General features: G+C 46.0%; 1 protein-coding gene across 2 annotated transcripts in view; it reads left to right on the forward strand.

The window, feature by feature from the left end:
- LOC135367304 (phosphatidylinositol 5-phosphate 4-kinase type-2 alpha-like) overlaps positions 1–24,790 on the forward strand; it is a 38,517-nt gene extending 13,727 nt beyond the window's left edge. Inside the window, exons 2-11 of one of the 2 annotated variants that reach the window (XM_064600508.1) lie at positions 16,147–16,244; positions 16,661–16,757; positions 17,061–17,213; positions 17,930–18,076; positions 18,904–18,966; positions 20,282–20,320; positions 20,718–20,831; positions 20,914–21,214; positions 22,234–22,485; positions 23,597–24,790. In XM_064600508.1, coding sequence (XP_064456578.1) covers positions 16,147–16,244; positions 16,661–16,757; positions 17,061–17,213; positions 17,930–18,076; positions 18,904–18,966; positions 20,282–20,320; positions 20,718–20,831; positions 20,914–21,214; positions 22,234–22,418 — 1,197 coding nt within the window. In that variant the 3' untranslated portion in view covers positions 22,419–22,485; positions 23,597–24,790. The remainder of the gene's footprint in view (positions 1–16,146; positions 16,245–16,660; positions 16,758–17,060; positions 17,214–17,929; positions 18,077–18,903; positions 18,967–20,281; positions 20,321–20,717; positions 20,832–20,913; positions 21,215–22,233; positions 22,486–23,596) is intronic. The other variant, XM_064600509.1, reaches the window with a different exon arrangement.
- The last annotated feature ends 354 nt before the right edge of the window (positions 24,791–25,144 follow it).

Genomic DNA, 25,144 nt, shown 5'->3' on the forward strand with positions numbered 1-25,144 from the left:
AGGATTTCATCGTGACTGGATTTCGGGGAGAAATCGGGTCTAACCCGAATTGGTCGGAGGTCAGTTCGGGAGGAAATAACCGGGCGGAATCCGGGTTTAACCCGAAAAAGTCACTTCCTATATATATATATATATATATATATATATATACTATGCCCCATTTAGCTCTTTTGTCCCGAAGAAGGCGGAGCTTCCGCCGTAACGTAGACATCCTCCCTAACTTTTATGATTTTTAAGTTTTAATAAACCCCTTTTTTGTTACTTCCCCTACTTTCGTCCTCTGTCTCCCATTTATTTCAACTATAATTACGTAGCCGTCCGATCCAACTCCAACTTCTCAAGATATATATATACTATATATAGTTGGTGAGATTAGGATGGGTCGACAGCCTTCCCGAAGGCTTGTTGGATGTGTGGCGTCCTGGTGCAAAGAATCTCAAAACCTTTCGCGTACCTCGATACCACGGTGGACTAACTCCATCTTTCGCTCAAGTGTCCAAGCTAACGCGTGTTCAACGACACCAGCACCCGAGCCTTTGGCGCGGCCATCTATCTGGTTTTAAAACACGACGTTGGACATTCAGAGGTCTATCTCGTACTGGCAAAGATCAGGATATAGCTCCCGTGAAAACTACCTCTTTACCAAGGCTTCAGCTGATGGGCGCAGTGATTGCTTCGCGACTATTAAGGTTCGTAACGACTACTCTGTCCCCCTCTGAGGCTACAGCAATTTATGGACGGACTTGAAAATTGCCTTGCACTGGATCAACGGTTCTCCTATACGACATGGAAGCCGTTTGTACAGAACACAGAGTAGCTGAAATACACGCAGTAATACATCCCCTAAACAGTGTACGCATTGTTCAATATAGTATACCTTGTTATTATCGCAAGCTGATGTTATTAGTATTTGCTACCGGTATTTCATCACCGCGCTCTCCGTATACGTCAAGGACGAGAGAACCCCCTGGTGTTTCCGATCAGAATGATGTCGCTGCGATATACGATAAGAGCAGTGCGTTTCCGCTGCTCAGGTTTCCTTCCGCTTTATCTCTCTCGTCATTTCCATCTATTTTCTTCTACTTTTTTTAATATCTCGATGTTTGGAGGAAATTATATGCGCCTGTTCGCAACTGGCATTGACACGAAGGCGAGGTCGTTCGTTCATGGAGGACATCTGCTTCGACATTGGCTCAGTGGGGGGAGGGATCAGTCGATGGGAATAGCATGGGCGCACACTGCATTACAATGAATGGCGTGAATGACTGTGAATGTGAAGGGATTGAAGCATGTCCGCTGTGATTTATTCCACGAATCGGGTCCAGGATTTGAAGAGGTTTGTTCAAATAATGAGATCTCTCTTGCGGTAAGGGCGGTAAGCGATAGCTCGCTATCCGTGCACCGTTTTATTCGGTTACGATCAAAAAGAGACAAACGTTGTGTCAAAAAACAACAGAAGTGCTCAGCTATTCGGTAGCAATGAACCTATATCTACTTGGCAAAATTTGAAGTATCGATATCCTCTTACTAAAGCACGTAGACTTGCAAATGAGACCGATGGGATGCACTCGTATGCACTCTTTTTTTTTTTTTTTTTTTTTTTGCTGTGGCGTGTTCTGCAACGAATAAAATGAGCTCTTGCGAAAGTACGACTGGCGCATGTGGCGCGTGCGCGCGCGTCCTTTGTTCCGCACACGTTCTAAAAATCATCCATTCTTTGAAAGATGATATAGAAGAATGAGAGAACGTCGCGACATTGTGGAAAGACACCTCATTGTATGTGAGATCGTTCCCGTGAGGAAAAATCGACTCCTGAGAAGTTTGTTTGCTCTGCACTGATGAGATGAGACTGTATCGGCAAGGGAGGACAGACATGCCCTCTGGCGTATGTACCTATAATGGAGAAAGAACGGGTTGCCGACAACGAGCCAACTTTCCCGCGGGGATGTGCCTCTGGTTCAAATACGATTCGTCGCTTATCCAATATCTTGAAGAAAAAGAAAAAAAAAAAAACAGCGCCGTGGGCGGGTGAAGGCAGCATCCGCTCGTTCATGGTAACTCCAAGGCCCTGCGCTTGCGTCGCTCATCCACGAGACGGGCCTATTCGTGGCCGTACGAATAGCGCTTGCTCCCTCGAAGTAACCTGCAGGGGAGCCCCAACCGGGAATTGTCAGGGGATTTGGCCAAAAAGCAGCTGAAGTAAGGGGAAGTCGCAGAGAAGTATGCGGAGACGTTGCGCCGAGAATCGCGGGTGCCGATCCGTGCTTGATCGGCCACGTCGCAGGAACGTCGCCACGAGTGGCAGTTAGCCAATACGACAAACTCAGAGCCAGAATAGTAGAGCAGGGCGCATCACCACTGTCACACGAGCAGCCTTCAATGATCATTGAAACCAATCGTCATTGAAAATGTGTGTAGCGCCACCTAGCGTGTAACGTGTCAACTTCCCAAAGAGTATTGGATTCAGTGTTCTCCGACAGGTTGACACGTCATACACGCTAGGTGTCACTACACACATTTTCAATGGTCATTGGTTTCAATCATCATTGAAGACTGCCCGTGTGACAGGGGTGTAATACTCGGTAAATGATCCGTTTTGTGAGGGCTCTGTGTCACGACGTATAGCAGCAGGCACCAAGTTCCCTTTTGTTTTGGTCAGGGAATTCGCTTGAAATAGCCGGCGAAAATTTGGATAAGTCGGGAAATTTGGAGGCTGCTATTTGGCAGACACCCTGTTCGCCGTGAGAGAACTGATGTTCTGAGGCTGGAGCAACATAGAAAAGACAAATCCAGATGATGTGGGTTCGAGTCCTACAGCTGGCTAACCTTTTCAGTGACTTTCGTCTTTCGCGTTCACCGTTCACTTTATTCTTGCGCCAGAACACTCCAAACTCCATCACCGTTCATTTTGTGTTTCTAAATAGTAGTTTCAGTGAAGCAATATTATTTATTGGCGTCGGGCCACGATAGAAAACTGAAATCAACCTACGCCAGACCTAGAGCTGTTTCCCCATTATTCTCTCTGGAAGGGTGACTCCACTGAGTACTGCGAGCACGGTCCTTTGAAGTGCACGTGCTGCTGCAGTATAGTTATGAGAAGAACCCTCTGCTGACAAGGCACGATGAACTCAAGACAGAGGCGTAGTATGGAAACGAAGGTTGCCAAAGCGTTATTTCTGTGCAGAGACCTGCTGTACGTTTTATTTGCTTTCTCGTACCTCTTCCGTAATGGGAGACGACGGTCAAGGTCGTGGTGGCGATTGCGTAAGAGATTACGGTCGCCGTCGTGCACCTAATCCCCGGAACGAAGGACGATATTATTTTGGATGCAGCTGCTCGCACACCCACGTGGGTGGCTCCGTTCTTGGGCAAGGCCGCATCCAGTGTGCTTCCTGTGTGTGCTCGCGCATCGCGAATGTGCTGTAACCGTTGAACGCATGTGCGTGTCGGTGTATGATCGGGGGTATAACAGCAGCGTCGATTGCCAGTTTTGGGGTGCTGATGTTGCACTTCCGGCGCTTCCCGCTGAAGTCGACCCAGATTACATACAAATAGGGAGTGACTTTTTCGGGTTAAATGCCTTTCTCAGATTCGGAGGGGGGGGGGGTAAAAATCGGGCGCTATTTTTAAATCAGTAATTCAGGGAGAAATCGGGTGATAATTGTGGCTTCGGGTGTTTTTGTTTCTCCTCTCGTCTATTAAGTCCTTTCCTAATCTTTCCTTTTTCTTCCTTTCTTTTTCTTTTCTTTTTCTTTTTTTTTTTTTTTTTGCGGTATCGTGACCTGCCAGCGGTAATCCCCGAAGTGTTGACACACATGGGTGTATTGCTGGGAACGTAATTACGTTCCCATTCTTGCATGTGTTACACGTGGCGAGCTTTGTTCGTCTTCGGCGGAAATTTCACTTGAGGATTTCATTGTGATTGGAATTCGGGAAGAAATCGGGTTTAGCCCGAATGGGTCGGAGGTCAGTTCGGGGGGGGGGATAACCGCGGGCGGAATCGGGTTGAACCCGAAAAAGTCACTCCCTACATATAAACCATTACGTGTGAATAGGCCAGCGACGCTAAGGAGGCACCAGAACAGAAGGCACTCGAATGGCATTCCAGGTCCGAAGAGGTTAAGTGGGAGAGAAACACAACGAAGGTCAAGGGGGGGGGGGGGGCATCAAAGGGAGTTCTCGCTCTTATGTATGGAGAAACAATCTGTTTGGAAGAGCCGCAAGTGGGAACAACGTGTGCCAATCGGAAGCTCCTAATTGCGTCAATCGGTGGAATGGCTTTCTAACGACCGCGACACGGCCGGCCGCTTATCATCGAGGAGAACGGAAAGAACTGGCTGCGGTTGAAAGGCGCTTCGCAGCTCCCGAAACAAGCCTTGTTGCGTATTTATAAGCAGCGAACGAAAGAAAGATATGCCAAAAAAAGGAAGAGAAAGATGGCATAGCTGTGTGACGTCGTCGGCCGAGCATTTCGCTTGGGCACACTCTAGTTAAAGAGGGGTGCTTCTCACTTCCGGGAGGGCATACTTGGGAGTTTGCTTGGTATGTTTGTTCCCTTCGGGAACCGTCGTCTGTCGCCGTAATCGATGAAGAGACCTAGGAGGGAGTCCTGCACTGCGTACAGCATTGTGGACGTGTCAGTGAATGCCGCGAAAGTCGCGAACGACCGAGTTGTCGGTGAGCTTGTCACGTTCACACCGCAATCCGTGAATCCTGCGGGCGCCGCGAAGGGGTGGAACACATTTTCAAGATAGGGCACGTTCAGATCTAACCCTGGGAACGAGGCTTAGACAGTCTCGTGAGCCTCTTAGAGTCTTAGACAGCTTAGTGAGCACAGTCTCGAACAACTGCGGGGGGGGTACCCCCCGGACCCCCCCCCCCCCCCCGCGCGTGTAATATGTGCTAACCTCACCTCACCTCACCTCACCTCACCTCACCAAGAAATTTGCAAATTGCAGCGTAATTCATTACTAGCATACGTGCGACTTCCGGTTGGCCTCGTTCCCAGGGTCAAGATGGCGGCTTGCCCTATCTTGCGGCCCTATCCCCTATCAAGCCCCTATTGCCCTATCAAGATGGCGGCTTGCCCGCCGCGAAGGTGTCGAAAGCCGCAGCACGAGAGTAGAGATTGCCTCTACTTTTGCCGGGAAAGACGCGAGTCTGGACCAATCAGCGTGCTCTGCGGGCGAGAACGCTGGGAAGGGAGAGCAGCGGCGTGGACAGCAAGCGCATGGCGGATGCATTACCTTGGTCTACGAAATTACAATCAAGGCTCTAAGGTAGCGCGAAATGTTGTACGACAGCAAACGCAAGAGCAGTAGAGGAGCGGAAACGTAGATATGAAGACCGCATCATAGCAGCTGCTGAAAAAAAACGAGGAAGTAAGTGTGTCGACTGGATGGCGTATCGACTGTGTTGAGACATGCACGTCGTCTGCTGCTTGAAGCGGGCATCGCTTTACAGGTTGCTGTATATAAGACGCATTAAATACGTATTTGGCACTTGTTATGTTGATTTATCACAACGACATTATACGTATTACACGTGTGGTGCTTGAGTACAGTTCGAAGAATGAAGCGGATCAGTTTTTGTAGCGGAGTAGTCAAAGTCCTTTATAGCGAACACCTTTTTAACGAAAATACCACTACAGCAAATTTTTTTGCGGTCCCACTGGAGCCCTATTGGTCCAATAATGGACATCCTTTTTAACGAAAATACCTTTACTGCGATTTTTTTTTTTTTTTTTTTTTTTTTTTTTTGCTGTCCCCTGAGTTTCGTTGTAAAGGAGTTTGACTATACGGTAGTGCCAGTAGTGCCGGCGTTCCCGGCGTTCGGAGCACAGTGTGAACGAGAGGGTCGCGAATGTCGTAAAGGCGGTGAATGAGTTCCCCGCGTTCGCGGCTTTCGATGATGATGTGTGAACGTAGCATAATGCGAAGTTCATAAAATTCACTGCATCATTGGGCGTTGTACCAAACGCGTTTAAATCATGGGGCCGTCACGTGGCAGTATCACGTGCTCATAGAATGCCCCGTGGTGGATGGCTCAAAAAAAGTGAAGGCCTTAATATCCTGGGTAACTGCTGTCTTTGTCTCCCGTATACGCATCAGCGACAACTCCGTACCGTTTCCTCACCTCCATGCTTCCCTTCTTTCTTTCTTTTTTTTTTTTCACTTTATTTCCGTTACTAGTATTGCAGCACCTGCAGGATATTTGGAGCCCGTGCGACTTCCTCCACGATAAGACGCTCTTTCATCCCCTTTTGACGAAAGCAGACGACAGGTCGAAGCGGGGTCGTCTGCGATAAAACGCATCCACTGTAAAGGCGCGTGCACAAGTGCCATCTGCTTTCGTCGAAGCAGCGCAGGGCTAACTGAGCTGCTCGCCGGAAATGAAAGTGTGCTCGGGACTTCCGCTGACGTCATGGCGCATAATCATTTTGACACGTGGCGGACGCTTCGATTTTATTCACTTGTGTGTGTGCTGTCATAGGAACCCGAAAAGACTGATACTCTGCAGCTGCCTTGTAACTGTCCCGTGTCTCTTCCGCTGTTATTGATGACTGCTATAGAGAGAGGGTCGCAGGACTCGTAAATTCTATTAGTGCGTTTCCGCTTATTGTAGTGCTTCGTGCGCCTCTGTCGTGCTTTGCGTGAGGGTTGTTTATGCTTTCCTGACATGGGGGGCGGGGGGGAGACCCGTGCTTTATATCCATAACCAACTTCTTCGAGAAAAGAAATATTGTGGGCGAATTCACATTCGTAAGACCTTCGTCTTGTTTGTGCATTTAGTTCATAGGCAGTAGCACTGTGAGAAAACAAACAGCGAAGCTTTTTCTTCTCTATTAAAGAGACGGTCGCACCCGTTCCAGTCGATTTCGAAACTATAATGTCATTTCACTCCTCGTGGACCACCGATCACGGCATCGAAAATCCCACGTGCAATAGTGGCGTAGTTTGAGCGTTATTCGACGGAATTATATGAGAAGAGCAGACGCCGGATGTTGAGTGTATTCCGGAATTCCCTCTCTGGAAAAGCGAGAAAACGTCACTCCCTAAGAGCCAATGAGGGCGCGACCTCGAGAAAAGGAATGCCGCGGGCGTCTCATAGAGTTACGGGGCGCGTCTGGGCGGCACCTTTCCACCTCTCAGTGTTGCCCTCTCACTCCTCCGTTTAGGGAGTGACGTCACGCCACCGGATCTTCTGCGGCCGCGGAAGCGACGCTGATCTTTAAAATTTGTTTTCTTCATATCTAAGCATTTTTCGGGCGAAAAAATTTGCCGCATTAGCCGGCCAAGGACGCATACTAACCCCCCCTATCCCCCACTCCTTCCTGCTGGCCTCTCTCCACCTGTCTACGTCTGTACGCCGCTCATAGTCCCAGTTGCTTCGCGGCGCTAACATGTCAAACTTTGGCACCTGAGGAACTGTAACCGCTCTACACGAAAGCTCTCGTTTAATAAGAAAGAAGAAAGATTCACTAATGATCCCTCATGGTGTCTCTGCCTTTTTTGAACGTTGGCTGCCGTTTTGGACACTCCCCTGCTGTTCATAGGTAGCACATCAGATACACGAACGTTCAAAATCTTCACATTCCTTGTGTTGCATATATGCAAGAATACTATCATGTCGTTACCAAAACCATAATTATAACTCCACGTACCGTTCTAAAATACGTGCCTTATTACTAGGTATCGAATAAAGCTTGATGTAGCGTTGAAGGACGAGTCAAATATTTTTACGGTTCCTCTCAGTCGTAGCAGAAATGTTTTATTTTCGCATCCTGGGTCCTCCGTTGAGATAAAGAGAAAGTACGGAGAAATAGCATTTGCGTGTGTCCAGCGTACCGATGGTTACGTTTTCAGTTGAATAAAGTACGCTGCTGCCTCGACATTTTATTCACCCTCGGTTTTCTATTTCGTTTTCTCTTCCTTTTTATTTCTGGTTCAACGACGGTCCAGCGAATCGTGTCGTTCGCAAAAAAAATGGCGTCCGGCGAGAGGCTTCTTTTCTCTTTGTCTGCTTTTCATCTCGTAACTTCCGCTTCCTTCGAGGCGAAGAATTCTGCCCGTCGCGCTCGATGGATCTTGGATCGTCCGTTAGGAGATGGTGTTTCTCTCTCTCTCTTTTTTTTTACCTCGCTACGTAGCTGCGCCCAGTAGTATCGTTCCTAAGTGAGACTATCTTTTTGTTTTTCTTTTGGGCGTGCGTGCGTAATCTCGTTTTCTTGGCGCTCTTGGAAACGTATCGTTTATAACCGAAAGCAGCTGCTCGTGCGCTGTAGTGCCTTGGGGAAAAAGGCGAAACGGGAAGAAAAGGAATGCGATGTAAGAGTGGACGGACGGAAAAAGGTGACACGTCCTAGAAGCGAGGATGGAGGAGGGGGCTATTAGTTTTTCTGTTTTGTGTCGGCCTTCATTGTCATTTAATGGTTTGGTTTCTGAATTCGTGCTTAGACGTGTCCGCATATATTGCGAGTCGAAGTTAGCGCCATCTGGAATCAGCAAGGCCTGCTCGGTGCATCGTCTTTCGTCACGTGACACACAGAATCCTATATAGGGTTACCGTGGTCGAGGTCCTGCCTCACCACTCTGTCACATTGAACTGCCCTACCTGTTCTGGCAAGAGAAAAAGAAATACCTATTTTACAGTGGACTGCTTGGGCATATAGTTCAAATGTTGCTTTCGGCTCTCCCTTGCATACATGATACAGGTATGTACATGTCGCGTATATACACATGCATACACGACATCCTGAGCACTGAATTCGCGTTACAAAAAGCACGAAAAATAACCATCTCCATATTTTATTATTGTCTTGGCGCAGTATGACATCCGTTGTTGCGCCGTTAAGCTTACAATCAATCAATCAATCAACACACAGTCAGAGTGGGTAAAATCATCCTCCCGTTGGTGGAAGCCAAGGTACGTCGTGGGAGGTGCTAGGTTCGAATCCGATCTTCGGCTTTGGTGTCTGAGGTTTTCCTCGGGTTTTCCGGCAGACTTCTTGCGACGAATGTCGGCACAAGACGCATCTCTTCCTCTTCCTTCCCCTCCACCCCTTCTTCCTTCTATCCTCTCTCCATCTGTGCACGTCTGTTCGCTGCTTATAGCCACAGTTGCTTCGCGGCGCTAACGCGGAATTTAAAAAAAATAAGGGTCTACAAATACGAACGGCTGTTAGGAGAAACTATAACTCATCCCATGTTCGTACATCACTTTTCCCCATGCTTTCCACTCGGAAGAAGAATGTGGCGACGCTTCCACTTTCCTCCTCGACGGCGATGGAGGAGTGGACGGAGCAAGAGGAAGAAAAAGGCGAGACTGAAAGGATTCAGAGAACCAAGAAGAATCTGTAAAACCAAAACAATGAAGAAAATCAGGCAAAATAACAGCATCTGGGGGGGGGCAAAGCACTTCTGCTTTAGTGCGTGGCAGAGCGCACTGAAAGAATCTAGGAAAAGGTGCAGAAATGATAGCAGAAAAAGATAAAAAAACCAGGACAGTGTGGCGCAGAAAATGAGATTGCCGACAGTGGCTGGAAAAATTTGCGTTGTCCATTTGTGCGGTTTTATCGCTCTCGTTGTCGCTGGTGCGCCGTAGAAGCGGACGAACCGTGCAGCGGGGATTTCGTGCGTGCGTTCATAAATGATGTGTCAGGTCGTTATTTTACCAATGTTGCGAAGATTTTTGTGCGATTTGTTTCTGTGGCCGGCTTTGTGGCTTGCTGCTTTGAACACGACGCGTTATTTGCTTGCCTTTTTTGCAGCTTTGCCCTCGGATGTAATGTGACAGCGTTTGCATTGTGATGCTGTCGTCTGCTTTGTGTGTGTGTCCCTGTTTTCGGTGTCAGCTTTTTTGCGCAGTGCGCGGTGCTTATCTGAAGTTGTCATACGGACACGTTTTATTAGAGAATTTTGAGAGAGTAGGATGTACTAAAACTCTCTATTAGCCACAGTATTTTGTCGGTTGTTGTTTACAAGGCTAATACCTTCTATACCTTACGCATACTGCTGCGTCAGCTATCGAATTGTGTAAAGCAGACTTTCTCTGTCGTACTCGTGCTCTCAGATTATGACGTTACTTTGTAGATTGAAGATTCATACCTTGGGTTTTGAGGAGGCATGAAAGTACAACACAAACTACACTAACTCAGTATGAATCTTCAGTCCGCGTCACACCAGTTGGCTTGCCCTATTCTTGTTTCAACACTACTTGATATGTGGTTAACGGTGTAAGATTTCAGTTACAGCTCAGCGTAATTTATGAAGTGCGAACGCCAGTTTCTTTTTTATTGAGGTATATAGTTCACACCGGCATAAACAGGCATAAAATTGACGTTTCATCGTTGTATTGTTGTTTATGCCGGTATTAACTGTACGTATCAATAAAAACTAATAAAAGAAACAGCTGTCCTCGGCTGGGAGTGCACGATCAAATTATAAATAAATAAATAAATAAATATATATATATATATATATATAGATACTCATGGAACGATGTGACAGCACCAGAGGACACGTGTTTCGCCGTGTTTGCGGCTCGTCAGCCCTGGGTAGCTGCGCATCGTTCGCATCGTCCCGAACGATGCGCAGCTACCCAGGGCTGACGAGCTGCAAACACGGCGAAACACGTGTCCTCTGGTGCTGTCGCATCGTTCCATGAGTATCTGTTTCCTACGTGCAGCCATAGAAGCCATCTTAATGTGTGAGTTTGAATTTCAAACACGTCTAGCGTCATTTACTTATTTCTTTAATGGCTTTTTTCCCTCTTTTTATATGTATATATATAGATAGATAGATACTCATGGAACGATGCGACAGCACCAGAGGACACGTTTTCAAACGTCTAGTGTCATTTACTTGTTTCTTTAATTGCTTTTTCCTCTCATTATATATATATATATATACAGTGTACGTTACAGTGTGTCTAAACCCGAATTATTTTCTTTCTTTCTTTTTATCATCACCTATCGTAATCGCCAAGTACGAATATCGACCCGCTCTTTCCAGCTCATCGTTCTGATGGCAGGCAAAGTATCCAGTGCGCACGCGCCATACGATGTTGTTGATGCCAACATTCAGCATTCGCACAGTGAGTCCGTTCGAAACGAGACTTCATAACAAGAAGAACCCATCCCTTTTATGCGCGGGTGGTTTGTTCAATCTCGCCTCGCCGTCATTACGTAGCCATATAGGATTTGTCGCAAAGAGTCGCTGAGCGCTCTTTCGTGGCGGAAGATTACGTAGGGATTGCGTCGAATATCCCTGGTTGCAGGATTTTCTCGGCCGTGTAACGCGGATGAAGGAAACCAGGATGGAGCATTCCGTACACGGCCACAGCGTGCCTAATATTTGGATCGCGGGCTTTGAAGAGGGATGTTGACACAGTTACTCCTTAAGTCGACACGAGACGTGTACTAATAAGGAACTGAAACCGGAACGGAACCGAAAACCGCTTGGAACCCTCTTTTTCTTTTTTTTTCTTTTTTAAAGAACCGTAGCACGAAGACCTCTCCCTGTTTGTAAACAAATGACGTCATAGTGTTCGTCAGCGACACCAGTCTGGTCGAGTTGAACTATGCTCGAAGCTATGGGGGCGAATAAAGTCGCACCCAAAAACCACGGTCTTGAGGGGATTACGAGGGTCCCTGAAAGGGACGCGGCCCTCCCTTTCCAATCTGTTTCGGTTTCAGTCTGTCTACCAACGTCATGATGACGTTTCTCTGGTAGAGGTTTATTCATCATCGGTAATAGACGACTTCAGAAAATCCCAGTGCTCTTTGCGCACGCATTGCATTCTGGGCACTTGCTGAGCCAGGGAACGAAGGATAATCCTTCACATTTCGCTTTCGCTGACCTTGACACGTTGCGGATAATGGACCGGTAGGGGAGAAACCGGAACAGTTTGGAGGCCACCCGTTTCTTTCGTCTTAGTAAGCTCCCACAGTTCAAAGCGACGCTAAGCACTCTGGGATTTTCTGAACTTGTATATTAACCGAAACCGTAACCTAAACGGAAAAAGGTGATTTCGGTTGCCGGTTCATATGAATCTGTTCAAGCATGAACGCGAACAACTTTGGGTGCGATACTTGTATCGCTTTACAACTCCGATTAGTGGTGTGGTAGTACGTGCTTCTGTTAGAGTAGATCTCTTGACGTGTTTTTTCATTCATAAATTGTGTAAACGCGACATACGATCTTATATGCGCTTGGACTCGTAATATGACGACATACGCATCGCATGACACGTATTGCGTGCGTCCCGTATCAGTTAGGAGCGGTATTATATTGTGATCATTTAAGATGCCAGCCGTTGCACGTTGTTTGCTGCACGTTGCAAGGAAGAGTTCACTCTTTCTTGGACCTGGCAACTGGCACAGAGCACCACCCTTTCGGAGCGCCCTCTCTGTGCATAGCTCGTCTTACGGCGAATCCCATAACCATAACCGAAGCCACTTTCAGAGTTTTGACACGGAACCCTAGCCGAACCGATATTAGTTTCGGTTTCAGTCCCCTGCTATAACTAACCCCTCCTTGTTTGCCACATAATTTCCGGCTGTCCTGTCTCTATCGGTTGCACGTCTGTACACTGCTCACAGCCAAGAGTTGCTTGGAGGTTTCAACGCACTTTTATTTTTATGTTTGTTTATTTATTAACTTTTTTTTTTCTCTCTTTCTCTCTCATTCAAATCTTCGCAAGCCGTTCTGAGAGAATGTTGAGAACGGGGAACGACGTAGCAGGCGCTTTCTTCGTAATTTTCTTCTCGGGCAGGTAATTTCGTTTACGCCTTCCACCAGTTGCAATTCCGTTTCCGGAAGGGTAGGAAATTAAAGGCGCTGTCGTTTCCACCCGCCGTGGTTGTTTGTCTTCATTACGGAATCCGACGTCAACTCTTTGCTTCGCTGCCTTGGAATTCTGTCTGCGTGTAATTTGGTTTACAGTTCCGTAAATCCCTACCAACGTCAGAGGATGTTCCGGTGGCGATGTAAGATTACTTCTCCGCAGCGCAGGGAAGCCATGCGGAGAAGCTCGACCTCTCGAAATGGGAGCAAAGCCGGGGATTCGAGCGGGGTCTTCATCTCGAGGGGGTGGGGTGTAGAATTCTGGTTTGTGTCGGTTGTGGGGGGTGAGGCTATACCCGTATATTCTGGCTTCTTCGCCACATATTTCGGGGTCTGTTGTAAGATGTTACGGGGGTGCTGGAAAAATCCCTGAGGGTGACCAGAAGGGATAGGAGTTCTCGCATTTATTTCTCCTAATATTTGGAGAGTGCATTTCGCGATCTAAGCTTTTAAAACAATTGAAAAGGCGTACCGGATAAGCTAGTCCATCCTACAGAAACAGAATGTGTCGTAGAAACAGTCATCACCCTCGTGACGGCATGCAAAGGCGTCCGTATACCAGTATTTAGTATCATGCATCGTGGACTTTACAGACCACTATAACACACACACACACACGCAGATAAAATCATATCTGGTTCCACTTTGGTATCGTTTTGGCTGATCCCTGATCTACATGGCGGCCGTGTCCTGCGCAGGGTCCACCGTTAGAGGGACAGATCGATTTTCCGTGGAAGGCGAGGGGGAGTGTGGCTCCGCTCTGGCGGGACATCGGTAGACGTACTAAGCGAGATTGGGAAGAAGAAATAGCCGTCACGGGGCTAAACTCGCTCCCTCGGGAAACGCTCTCCGGTGGGGAACCGTAGAGGGCCATCAAAGTAGAGTGCGCAGTAAATGAATTCCTGAAGAAGTTTAGTCCCGAGCTATACGTCTGGATTGAACCTGCGTCACGCTAAGACCGTTTGCCTCTGTGCAGGGATAGAGGATGGTGAGGGGGCTAGACATATGACGTCACAGCTAATTTCCCTGTCTTAGTAAGGCCATTAGTCACCATTAGGGTGAGCTCTCGCCCGACGCGACGTCGTGAGCGGGCGGCGGAAGTAGAGGCGCATTTCCGCCGCCCCGTTAGCGCGCGCGATTTTCATGTTCCCACCACAGTGGAAATTCGGTCGTCCAAACGTGACGAAAAATCAGGAGGCGTGGCCTTTCTGTGTCACCTTATTGGTCGCCAGTATATCGTTCTCGGCAGCTGTCGCCGACGTCGTGAAAGAAGTTTGTCATGGCAATTTTTTTTCGGCTCGACGTCTCTCTTCTCCCGACGCCGGAAATGCGCGTCTATTTCCGCCGCCCGCTCACGACGTCGCGTCGGGCGTCGCCAAGTGAGAGCTGACCGTAATGGTTGATTTCTGAATTCGTGGTTTCGTATGTGCCCGCATATAGCGAGTCGAAGCCAGCGCCATCTGGAATGAGCAAGGCCTGCTCGATGCATCCTCTTTCATCACGTGACACACAGAATCCTGGTGCCGTCTGCAGTGCAAGTTTAAAGAAACTGAGCCACGAAGGGACTTACCCACTTACAAGGAGGCCATTTCGCCCGCGTGGGTTCACAAAAGGAATCACATGTCTTTGAGCTGTTACGTGCTTATTTTGGAAAGGGGCCAATGGGGTCGTTCTACACACAATAGGGGAGAGCGGGAAACAGGGGAGTTGCGCAGCCAGCTGATCTACATGCATAGCGTATAGCAGACGCGTAGAAAATAGACATCACGAATAGCGGTGTGCGCCGCCGCGCCGAGCAGCCGCCGCGACCACTTTTATGCGGACCGCTACCGCCGGCCCGAAATGGTCGGCGCGCCGCCGCCGCCGAGCAATAACTGTCGGCGCGTAGGTCAAAAAGCGTCAAAAACTGTGTCAGTATGTCTGTGTATTTCTGTCTGTGCTCGTGTGTGTTTGTACTGTGTATGGATCATGCGCGTCCCCAGGATTTTTTGCACAGCGTGCAATCACCTCATGTCTTTTTTTTTTTTTCGAGATGGTGGGAGATGTTGATGAGGGTGAGTTGTTGGGACGAGTAAAGTTGGAAGATTTTTCGATAGATATATTTTTATCTATTTTTGTGTGGTGCTTGTAAGCTGTAACCACCTTCCACACCATCCTCAATCTGTCACCACAGGTCCTACAAAAGATACGGCAACTGATGGGGAACAAAATGGGAACTAACATTTGGTTTGTACCTATCGATATTTGGCCACACTGTGTCTCACTTTATGCATTTTTAAACTGCTGGGCTTACCAAAGCTCTGTACCACATGTCTGAAGTCGTATCTGACAACTGCACCTCCTACTTCGTTGTTAAATTTTGCTCATTTCGAATGACTGAAGAGTGGCGATATTCCACATATTTTCCCTCCATGCTCGAGTAGATGTCCATGGTGTTCCGTACATGCACGAGCAGGAGAAGTCAAAATGTCCGGTGTCCCGCACGGGCTTCATTAGCGGTTGTACATGGGCGGGCTGTTGCGTTGTGCATGTTTTATGTGAGTGTCGGCTGCACGGGCCTCATTCATTTAGAACGCCGACTCAAGCTGATGTGTTGGGACTTTGTGTTGCAGCTTGATTACCCTCTCTTCGTATGATTGCACTGCAGTAAAGTGATTGTGGGAAATTGAGGTGCACAATGAATGTTAATTAGCATAACAGTGACTGAACACTGAATTTTTTGCTCTGTAGACACTATTACAGTGTTAATGTTACAGTAATGCTGGTGCATAGTCCCGAAAGGGATTAATGGTTGTGGTCATGCCTTTAGTCTCCGCCCCCCCCCAAAAAAAAAAAAAAGCTACAGTTATTCTTTTTTTTAGAGTGTACGTTGTTAATGCCTGTACACCATTAATTCTAGTACACTGTTAATGCTCATATACCATTAATGTTACTATGCTGTTAATACTGCTACATCATTAGTGCTACAGAAGGTCACAGCTTGGTATTCTACACACCTTATTGATTAATGTAGTGTATTTCAAAGTATATTAAAAGTACTTAGTGTAACATAGTGACTACTTTATAAACAATACAACCTTCACCAGAACGGTCAGTTTTCATCCCACGCTTTTGTATCGAAAACTGACTAATGGGGCACATTAAATACAAACAATATTACACACACATATGTAAAGGGATGGGTTCATCCTCCAGCTTGCCAGCATTTATGCTATTTTATCAGATTATTTCCTGGTGGCTCCATCAGTTGACTGTCTTGTGAGTTATGAGGATTACATTAATGTACAATTTTTCATTTCAGATCAATGGGCTTACTCATGTTAACATACCTGTGATGCTGATGCCTGATGACTTCAAGGCCTTCACAAAGACGAAGGTGGACAACCACCACTTCAACAAGTAGGTCACATTTTGTCCTCACGTATTAATGCGAACAATAAAATACGGTTAAAAAATTTACAGAAATGTCATATGGATAATTTTTTTGTGTAGTACTGTACTTCTAGTTCACATCAGAAGTGTTACATGCACATGCATGACATGATGATGCATTAATGTTAAAGAGACAGTCTCACGTAGCCGTCTCATTGCTCTTGTTGCCAGCACACCTTGTGGGAAGCTCTGCATCCTCATTATTATATTTATTTGATTTAATACCCGCTACCTTTTGTGGAAAGATAATTCAGTTGCATTATCACTGACCGAGAATGGAGTGGTATTCGTTAAAGGTGGTGGTGTACGGGATTGTCCTGCCAAATGCTGATGCTTTTAAATGCTTATTCCTCCTTGATGTTTTTCTTTTTTCTTGCTTCCAGAGAGAACATGCCAAGCCACTTCAAGGTCAAAGAATACTGTCCCCTGGTATTCAGGAACTTGAGGGAGCGGTTTGGCATTGATGATGTTGATTACATAGTAGGTTTATCCGGTTTCTGCTTCTTCTGCATTCTGATGTTTCTTGCTTTTGTTTTGAATTATAAATTCATGTCAGGCTCATCCAGGTGGATAACACAGCATTGCCTCAGTTGTGTTTGTGTCAATAAATATCAATCATTCAACAATCTTATATGTCACTCAGCGTCTTCATATATGTAGCAGAAAATGTCCTAAGAGTAGAGATATCATAATGTAAAATCCTTTACTGAAAACACACTGGCTTAACACAACGAAGATGGCCACTGTGTCCGTCGATTCATTCTTGTAACCTCTTTTTCTCAGAACTCCCTGACTAAATCACAGCCAATAGCCATAGAGTCAACAGGGCGTAGTGGGGCCAAGTTCTACCAGTCATATGATCGGCTTTTCATCATCAAGACTCTTCTCAGTGAAGAAGTGGAGCAGATGCATGTCCTCTTGAAAGAGTATCATCCCGTAAGTTTGCTTGAACACTGGCATATTGTGGCACTTTCAGTGGACACGCCTTTCAGCTCTGTCAGCATCCCCTTTGGCCTGTCTTACTTCAGAGTCGCGCGCATACAGACGACACAAGTAATTGCGCTTCGACAGGTTTCGGGATTCAGAAAATTTTGTAGAAACATGTCTTCATACTGTAGAGTGCCCTCCTGAAATTCAGGGTCCAGCAACTCCAGATGGGCGTGACTGCGCAGATGTCCTTTCAAGTTTTCACGCACAGGCGGACGCCATCAGTAGCAAAACAATACTGCCGTGCTGCGGCAAAGATGAAAAATTGTCGATGCGCTTCGTCATTCCTTATGGGAATAGGTTACGGGGAATAAAGTGTGCAGTGAAATAAGTTGCTCATCTCATCTCATCGCAGAACAGTAATAGCCATTGCCTCAATTCCATACCATGGTATGCATTTCTGTTCCCGCCACATTTACCAGCTCCAATTTCAGTAACGTACTGTTTCTATGAAAGATGAAAGTCACCGAAAAGGTTAGCCAGCTGTAGGACCCAAACCCACATCTTCTGGATTACCGGTCCAGGGCTCGTGTACTGTTTCTGTTTCTGTTTTTGGTTACCATTACCATTCCCTGCTCTGAACCAGTTGCTTACTCTGCAAGCATCGTGTATGAGAAGTGACTGCTATGAGAGCGCTTTGTTAAGCTTTTTATCTTGTGTGCCAGTACGTGGTGGAGAGGCATGGGAAGACACTGCTTCCACAATACCTGGGCATGTACAGACTCACAGTGGAGGGCGCTGAGACATACCTGGTCGTCATTCGAAACATATTCAGCAGTTGCCTCAATGTTCATGTCAAGTACGACCTCAAGGTGAGGATGCCGCCCCTTTGTACTTCCGGTTATTCTTTACTTTGTTGTCCTTTTTTGTGGTTTTATAGTTTCCACTTATTCTTTTAATCATATGGCATCTGTGCAGGAGTCTGTTAGTAGTTCCTGTCGTCTGACACATTGTGCTCATCCTGCTGCGCGCACGTGCAGGGTGTATCTGTTAGTATGTACTTCCCAGTGTCAGTTGTAATCCCTTTATTTTGTTATATTTTTGTATGTATCTTTTCACTTGTAGCTGTTCGTAGTCTGTTTCCTGAATGGATATTTTCTGGGCCATGTGGGCACCCGTAGCGTCCTGGGTTGTTGGGGTATAAAAATTTGCAGCGGTTTCTGCATTACTGTGTAGTGCGTAACACAATTAAAATACGTAGCTATATCATGTTGTCGTCGACAAAAGGCTTTCTTTAGAGAACTGTCAGTAGAACTGATCAATTGATATCGCTTCATGTTACAAAAAGAATGGCAAAAAGAAAGAAAGAAAAACAAGATATTCTGAATATTGCGGAGCGACTCCAGGAGCTCTCCGCTCCCATCCCATACATTAAGAAAACTAGTTTTGATAAAACGCAAAAAGACAGTACCTGAAAGGGCACTGGATGAATTCATCTAGATACAGCAGTGTAAACATTAAGTGTGATTAATCAACATTGCACAATGGTGATGTGTGATACCTGCAGATGCAAATATAAATCGTAATAATGAGAGGATTAGACATGTGTATTGGATAGGGGGGGGGGGGGAACGTTTTTGTGTATCGGGATACATGCATGTCAATGGAATTGTAATGGTAGGACATTTTTGGCGTGAAGGGCTACAAGAGCTCTAAGCCAGGGCCTCTGTTAAGGAGACGATCCTCATCCTCCGTAGTGCAGGTAAGATATCACAGGATAGCCACAGGATTATTGTCCTTGCTCTCTAACTTGCAGTTGGATAGTTTGCTACTAAAAATGGTCCCTGCATCTCGCATGCATATCCTGCAATATACCCGAGTATGTACGTTTGTGGGGCAGGTTGACGTTCCTGACCTTCTACCTGTGTGTGTGTTTGCGATATGACTTACACAGCGTTGCAGGCATAATACCTGTCCTGCCATTGTACGCCATGCTTCCTGAATGGGATGTGTAGCTCTCGAGTGTGATCAAGGTATAGCGATGATGTGATGCAGGAACACATTTTGGGTTTGTTACCAGTGTCATGTAACTAAAACAGCACCCATTTTCATGAGCCTTGGTTTGTCTATTTGTGTTTGTCTCTGTTTTCAGTCTCACTTCTGCATTGTGCATTGTAAATTGCAGCTGCATTATGTACACAGATTTTTTTTTGTGCGTAACACAAACATGAAGAGATGACCTGTTAGTGGAGACAGAATTTTTCTTACTTTTTCTCCAGTTTTGATCTTGTATATTTGGGGTTTCAAGCACTAGTTTCACTTGTAAGTATATCTGGTTACATTTTTCGTCAACGGCAGCTTATGCTGGCAACCACACACAGACCCTCGTTAGTTCATAAATTTAAGAGTAATTGTGGCAGCCACTGGTTTTACAGATTTTTGCTACTTAATTTCACTCCCTGCGGCTCGTACGTTTTCGTGATATTGGATATTTAAGTAGCCTTGTATCGCCTTTTCGTTTGTTGGCACGTGTTAGTAATCACCTTCTGTTTGTCCTCGTTATTCTCGTTCAACCTACTCCAAACCATCGCCATCATCACAGCCATTATCATCACTGTTTGGCATGTAATTAGGAGTGTAATGCAGCATTGGTGCCTGTGGTGAACACAAAGGTGTTGCCTTAAGTGGGAATCACTTCTTCAGAAATCTATGGGCGATTTTCGTTCGCACAAGACGCGTGAACGCCCTAAACTATCATCTTAAGATTGGTACTGGCGTGTTCTCCTAGCTTTTCTTTAGTCAATGTCGCACACTAAAATATTTGCGAATTTGGGCTCAATACAACTTCAACGGATAGTCCAGGAATTCTACAAAATGTGCCATTGACAAGGGCAAAGCAAGGAGAACACGCCAGTACTTCTGTTTTGACGATATTTTACGCCGTTTCTGAGAGGTGTGCGAACAAACTTTCTCTATTGTCTTGCGCAGAAGTGGTTCCCCCCTTAACCATTTCGCACAAGTGAAATATGTGCAGAATAAACAGACGTTTCATAGACTTTTACAAATTTTTGTTTCAGGGCTCTACAGTTGATAGAGAAGCAAGTGACAAAGAAAGGGTGGGTTTATTTATTTATTTATTTATTTATTTATTTACACATACCTGGCTTGGCAGGAGCGGGCATACGGACATATACCAGAAATATGTACTATTCTTTCGTTCGTGTGTACATTGTGTTTGTTATTATTATTTATTCGTGTGGAGCTTTCATAATGCATTCAAACAAAGTGTTGTCTGCCACATGCCTTAACTTTTCCCATCGTCCGCATGGAACCTGCTGCATTAGATGTAAATCTCCTGCAATGAATAAAATATTGAGTGTAAATATTTGTGGTTCAGTGTGATAAGCCCAAACCCTAGATCCTCGTTGCATGTTCTTTTGTGAGTTTCAGCATATTGTCTCTTGGGAGCATACGCAGTAAGGATACGTCAACTAATGCATAACATATTCGCAGGAAAAGGACATCCCGACACTGAAGGACAATGACCTCGTCAAGGATGGTACGAAGGTTCATGTCGGTCCCGAAGCCAAAGAACGCTTCCTTGACATGCTTGGCGCAGATGTTAATGTAAGCCAGCTGAGGATCCGTTTTCACGCACATGCCAATTTATGGGCCATGATAGTACTATACTGCATTCTCCTTCTTTTAGTTCTTAACAAGAATGAATGTGATGGATTACTCGTTATGTCTGGGCATCCACGATGTGGAACGAGCGGAACAGGAAGAGAAAGAGAAGGCAGAGGCGGCGATGGAAGAAGCTGACGGAGGAGCAGGAGGCAGCGATGCTGTGCCGCTGTCCGAGGAGGAAGAGGACTCTGCGGGTTCAGGTCCTGCTGGAGCCGTTCCGACGCCACCGGACTCTCCTGGGGGTCACCGAAATGAAATGGGGATTTCGACGCACCGAGCCTTCAATCCATCGCGGGACATCTATGCTATTGGAAGTCTGGAAAGTGTGTACTTGCTAGTGCTTTTTTCTTTCTTTTTCAAATTGAATACTACTGAAATGTCTCAAGACATCTGAGCCGCAGAGAGTGTCTTTTCTTCAGCGCATGGCGTTAGGTTGTTCTACTAGTTTTTTTCTGCGGAAGTGTCATATCCATGGAATCGACGACACCATCTGTGACGCCGCTACAAAGGTCCTGCACGACGAAATGAACATGTTACTTCGATTTCCAACTCTTAAAGGGGCACCCAGGTGATCCCCCAAATTTTTTCTTGTTTTTTTGCTGCAGCATGTTCTGCGATGAATAAAATGAGTTCCTGCGAAAGAATGATGGGTGAAGGTGGGCGTGCGCGAGGCCCTTATTTCGCACACCTTTAAATATATCCTCCACTCGTGAAAAGAGTGTATCGGAGAATGAGGGAATGTCGTGACGTCTCATGATGTCTCGTGACGTGTCGTGAGGTGTCGTGGCCAAGAGAAAGAAACAAAGAAATAAGGCACGAACTTGATGAATGAAGCAGGGATTCGAGCCATGTTAAATGGGACTCGTTGCTCCTTTAGGGTATGCCTCTCGTGTGGCAGCAATGCTGCATCATCGTCAGCCACGGGCCACCACAAACGTTTCATTAATTAAACTGCTAATTAATTCAGTTTACAATACTAATGAGAAATATTGCGTAGGCGAGCCAGCGGGCCAGGAAAAGTGAAGTATAGTCGTTTGATGTAAAGGCCGTAAAAACAGTAAATGAAAGATAGTGCTGAATGTCTTATTAAGCTACTAATTGGTTCATTTAAAAGTGTTTAAATCAATTTAAAACTAACGAGCAGGTCGAGAAAAGTGGAGTTTGTCAGATAAATCTGACTAGATAATCCACGTCGTCATGTCCGGTTTGTCTTGTCTCTTGTGCAAGTTTCCTTCACATTGAAGGAATTATGCTTCCCCTCATTAGATAACTCGTTTACCCACTGGATATGGTCTGGTAGGCAGGGAGGAAGGCACTGCTTCAGCCTCACATTTCATTTCAGGTGCACCAAAAAAAGAGGTCTACTTCATGGCCCTAGTGGACGTCCTGACCCACTACGGTGTCAAGAAACGAACGGCGCAAGCAGCCAAAACGGTGAAGCACGGGGCGGGAGCAGAAATTTCTACGGTGCACCCCGAGCAGTATGCCAAGCGCTTTCTCGATTTCATCTCCAAGGCTATGGAGTGAAAGTCATGTAGATGGTATTATATTTCTAAAACACTCTGTTGGCAGCACAGCAGGATGTGTGTGTGTGGTAGGTGGCATTGTTATTTTCTTGTTGTACTTAAAGGGACAGTCTCATACCGGAAGCCCATCTATGAAACAGACTCCAACATATTCGGCATGGGCGGACAATCTACTTCGCGCATTTTTTTCATCTGAACAGTGCTGAGATATTAAATAAATGAATTTTAAAGATCAGCACTGCTTCCGCAGCTGCAGAGGGTCCGGCGGCGTGAAGTCATTTCCCCAGCCAGAGGAGCGAGAGGTCAGCACTGAGAGGAAAAAGGCGCCTTAGAGATGCCCGCATGGTCACAGCATTCCTTTTCTCAAGGTCGCGCCGTGATTGATCCTAAGGGAGTGATCATTTGTTGTTTTTCTAGAGGAAGAATTCCGGCATACTCTCAATATCATACATACATACACACATACATTCATTCATGCATGCATACATACATACACACATACATTCATTCATGCATGCATGCATACATACATGCATACATTCATACATACATTCATGCATACATGCATTCATTCATTCATTCATTCATGCATGCATACATTCATACATACATTCATTCATACATTCATTCATTCATTCATACATTCATTCATGCATACATACATACATTCATTCATGCATACATTCATTCATGCATACATTCATTCATGCATACATTCATTCATGCATACATTCATTCATGCATACATTCATTCATGCATACATTCATTCATGCATACATTCATTCATGCATACATTCATTCATGCATATATTCATTCATGCATACATTCATTCATGCATTCATTCATTCATGCATTCATTCATGCATACATTCATGCATACATTCATGCATGCATTCATTCATTGTACATTCATACATTCAGACATACATTCATACATGCATGCATGCATAGATACATACTCTCTCATCATATATTCCATCGAGCAACAGTCAAACTATGCATGGGAATTCCGATATCATGATCAGTGGTCCACGACGAATAAAATGACACTATCGTTTCGAAATCGACTCGAACGGATGTGACTGTCCCTTTAAAAGGATAATTTTCTTGAGCCTGAGGAACATTGAGAGAAAACGAAGAGAACGATCACAGTTTATTTTCTCTCCCTGTCTTTCAGTGTTTGTTCTATGCCAGACTGAAGCACTGTGCCGGCGTCCCACACCACGCTGGAAAGCATCCGTTGACTTTTTATTCCTGTCGCAGAGCGGTGTGTGCAGACAATGTGTGCGTGAATGTGTGAGCGTATGCATGCAGGTTTTATGTAGATCATGTAAAGTTGTTAAAGCCCTGGTACTTGGCAAACTGTGCTCCAGGGCCAGGGCAGCAGTGGCCACATGTATAATTGTTCTCTGGAACGTGTAACGCCGTTCTCTCCCCAGGTAGATATGCTTAGTGAGTGTGTCCCGCACATAGTTCTAGCATGTTTCCAGTGCGGGGAAGATTTAAGTTTGCTGATTTTTTACCCCAGTTGTCGTCTTTCCCTACTGTTGTTTGTCTAGGCAGTGTCAACACTTTGTGGTCGTGGTCGTCATTGTGGCTCCATCTTGAGGCATGCTTCCACACTAAAGAGCTGCACGAGGGTTTCTTACGATTGTCACAGCAGTAAGTTCCTGGCGCACCCAAAAGTCATGCAGGTGTCCAAAGTCTTGTGGACTGGCACCATGCAATGCAACTTTATTGACCAGCATCGTTGTGAGAGCCCTACGTGGTGACTCTTTCTGGAGAGCACGTTTTACTTAACAACCCGCCTCAAAAGATGAAATTCAACTATTTTAGTCCATTAGAGGGACAAATGTTGGAGGAAGCAGTTTGGGATGGAAGCAATATCTTGCCATTACAGATGTGTTAGTACTGCAGTCGTACTGCAACAGATTCTACACATGACAGTCTTTCATACATTGAGAACTCCTCAGTCGTTTTTACCGCGCCAGATCATGCTCTAGCTATGCCCTGCTGTGGTGCAGCTGATAAAACAAGGAAAGCAGTGTTGCTGAGCACGATGCCTAAAGGAACGCAGAAAGTTGTTTCACGTAGTAGTGTGCAGCAAACAGCTTTCGGGAAGAGTGCAAAAATGTAACAAAATAATTACGCTGTGGACGACATAATGTTACGCGTTCTCTTTTTCTTTCTCTGTTTTCTGTTGTGACGTCGGGCAAAGCATTCCATACTGACCCTTGAATGGCGTGCAGCCAGCATGTCCAGAACATCCCCATAGTGCCCTTTTACAGAATTGCCATGCAGGGTTTGGCTGTTTGCTCTTGCAACTGATCATTTATATATACAACCTCTCGTAATAAAATTTTGTACCTGAGTTTTAGAGACTCGTCGAGACGGAACCGTTGAAACAGCAGAAAGACACCCATATTTACTTCACTAATTGAATAGTTGATAGTGCGTGGAAGATGCGAGGAGTCTCCTGAGCTGAAACTCTGTTGAGGGAGCAGGAACTGCATCTATCAGGGTGTCTACCAGCCTGGAAAAGTCAGGGGATTGTCAGGGAATTTGTCAAAAGAGCAGCTGATGTCAGGGAAAATCGCAGACAAGTGCTGTGACGACGTGCTGCAAATCGCGAGCGCGGAGCAGCGGTTGAGCGGCTGTGCTGCAGTAGCATTGTCGCGAGTAGCAGTTCGCCAGTACGACAAGCTCAGGGGCAGAAAAGTGGGAC

The sequence above is a fragment of the Ornithodoros turicata genome, chromosome 8, assembly GCF_037126465.1.
Source record: "Ornithodoros turicata isolate Travis chromosome 8, ASM3712646v1, whole genome shotgun sequence".
Lineage (NCBI taxonomy): Eukaryota > Metazoa > Arthropoda > Arachnida > Ixodida > Argasidae > Ornithodoros > Ornithodoros turicata.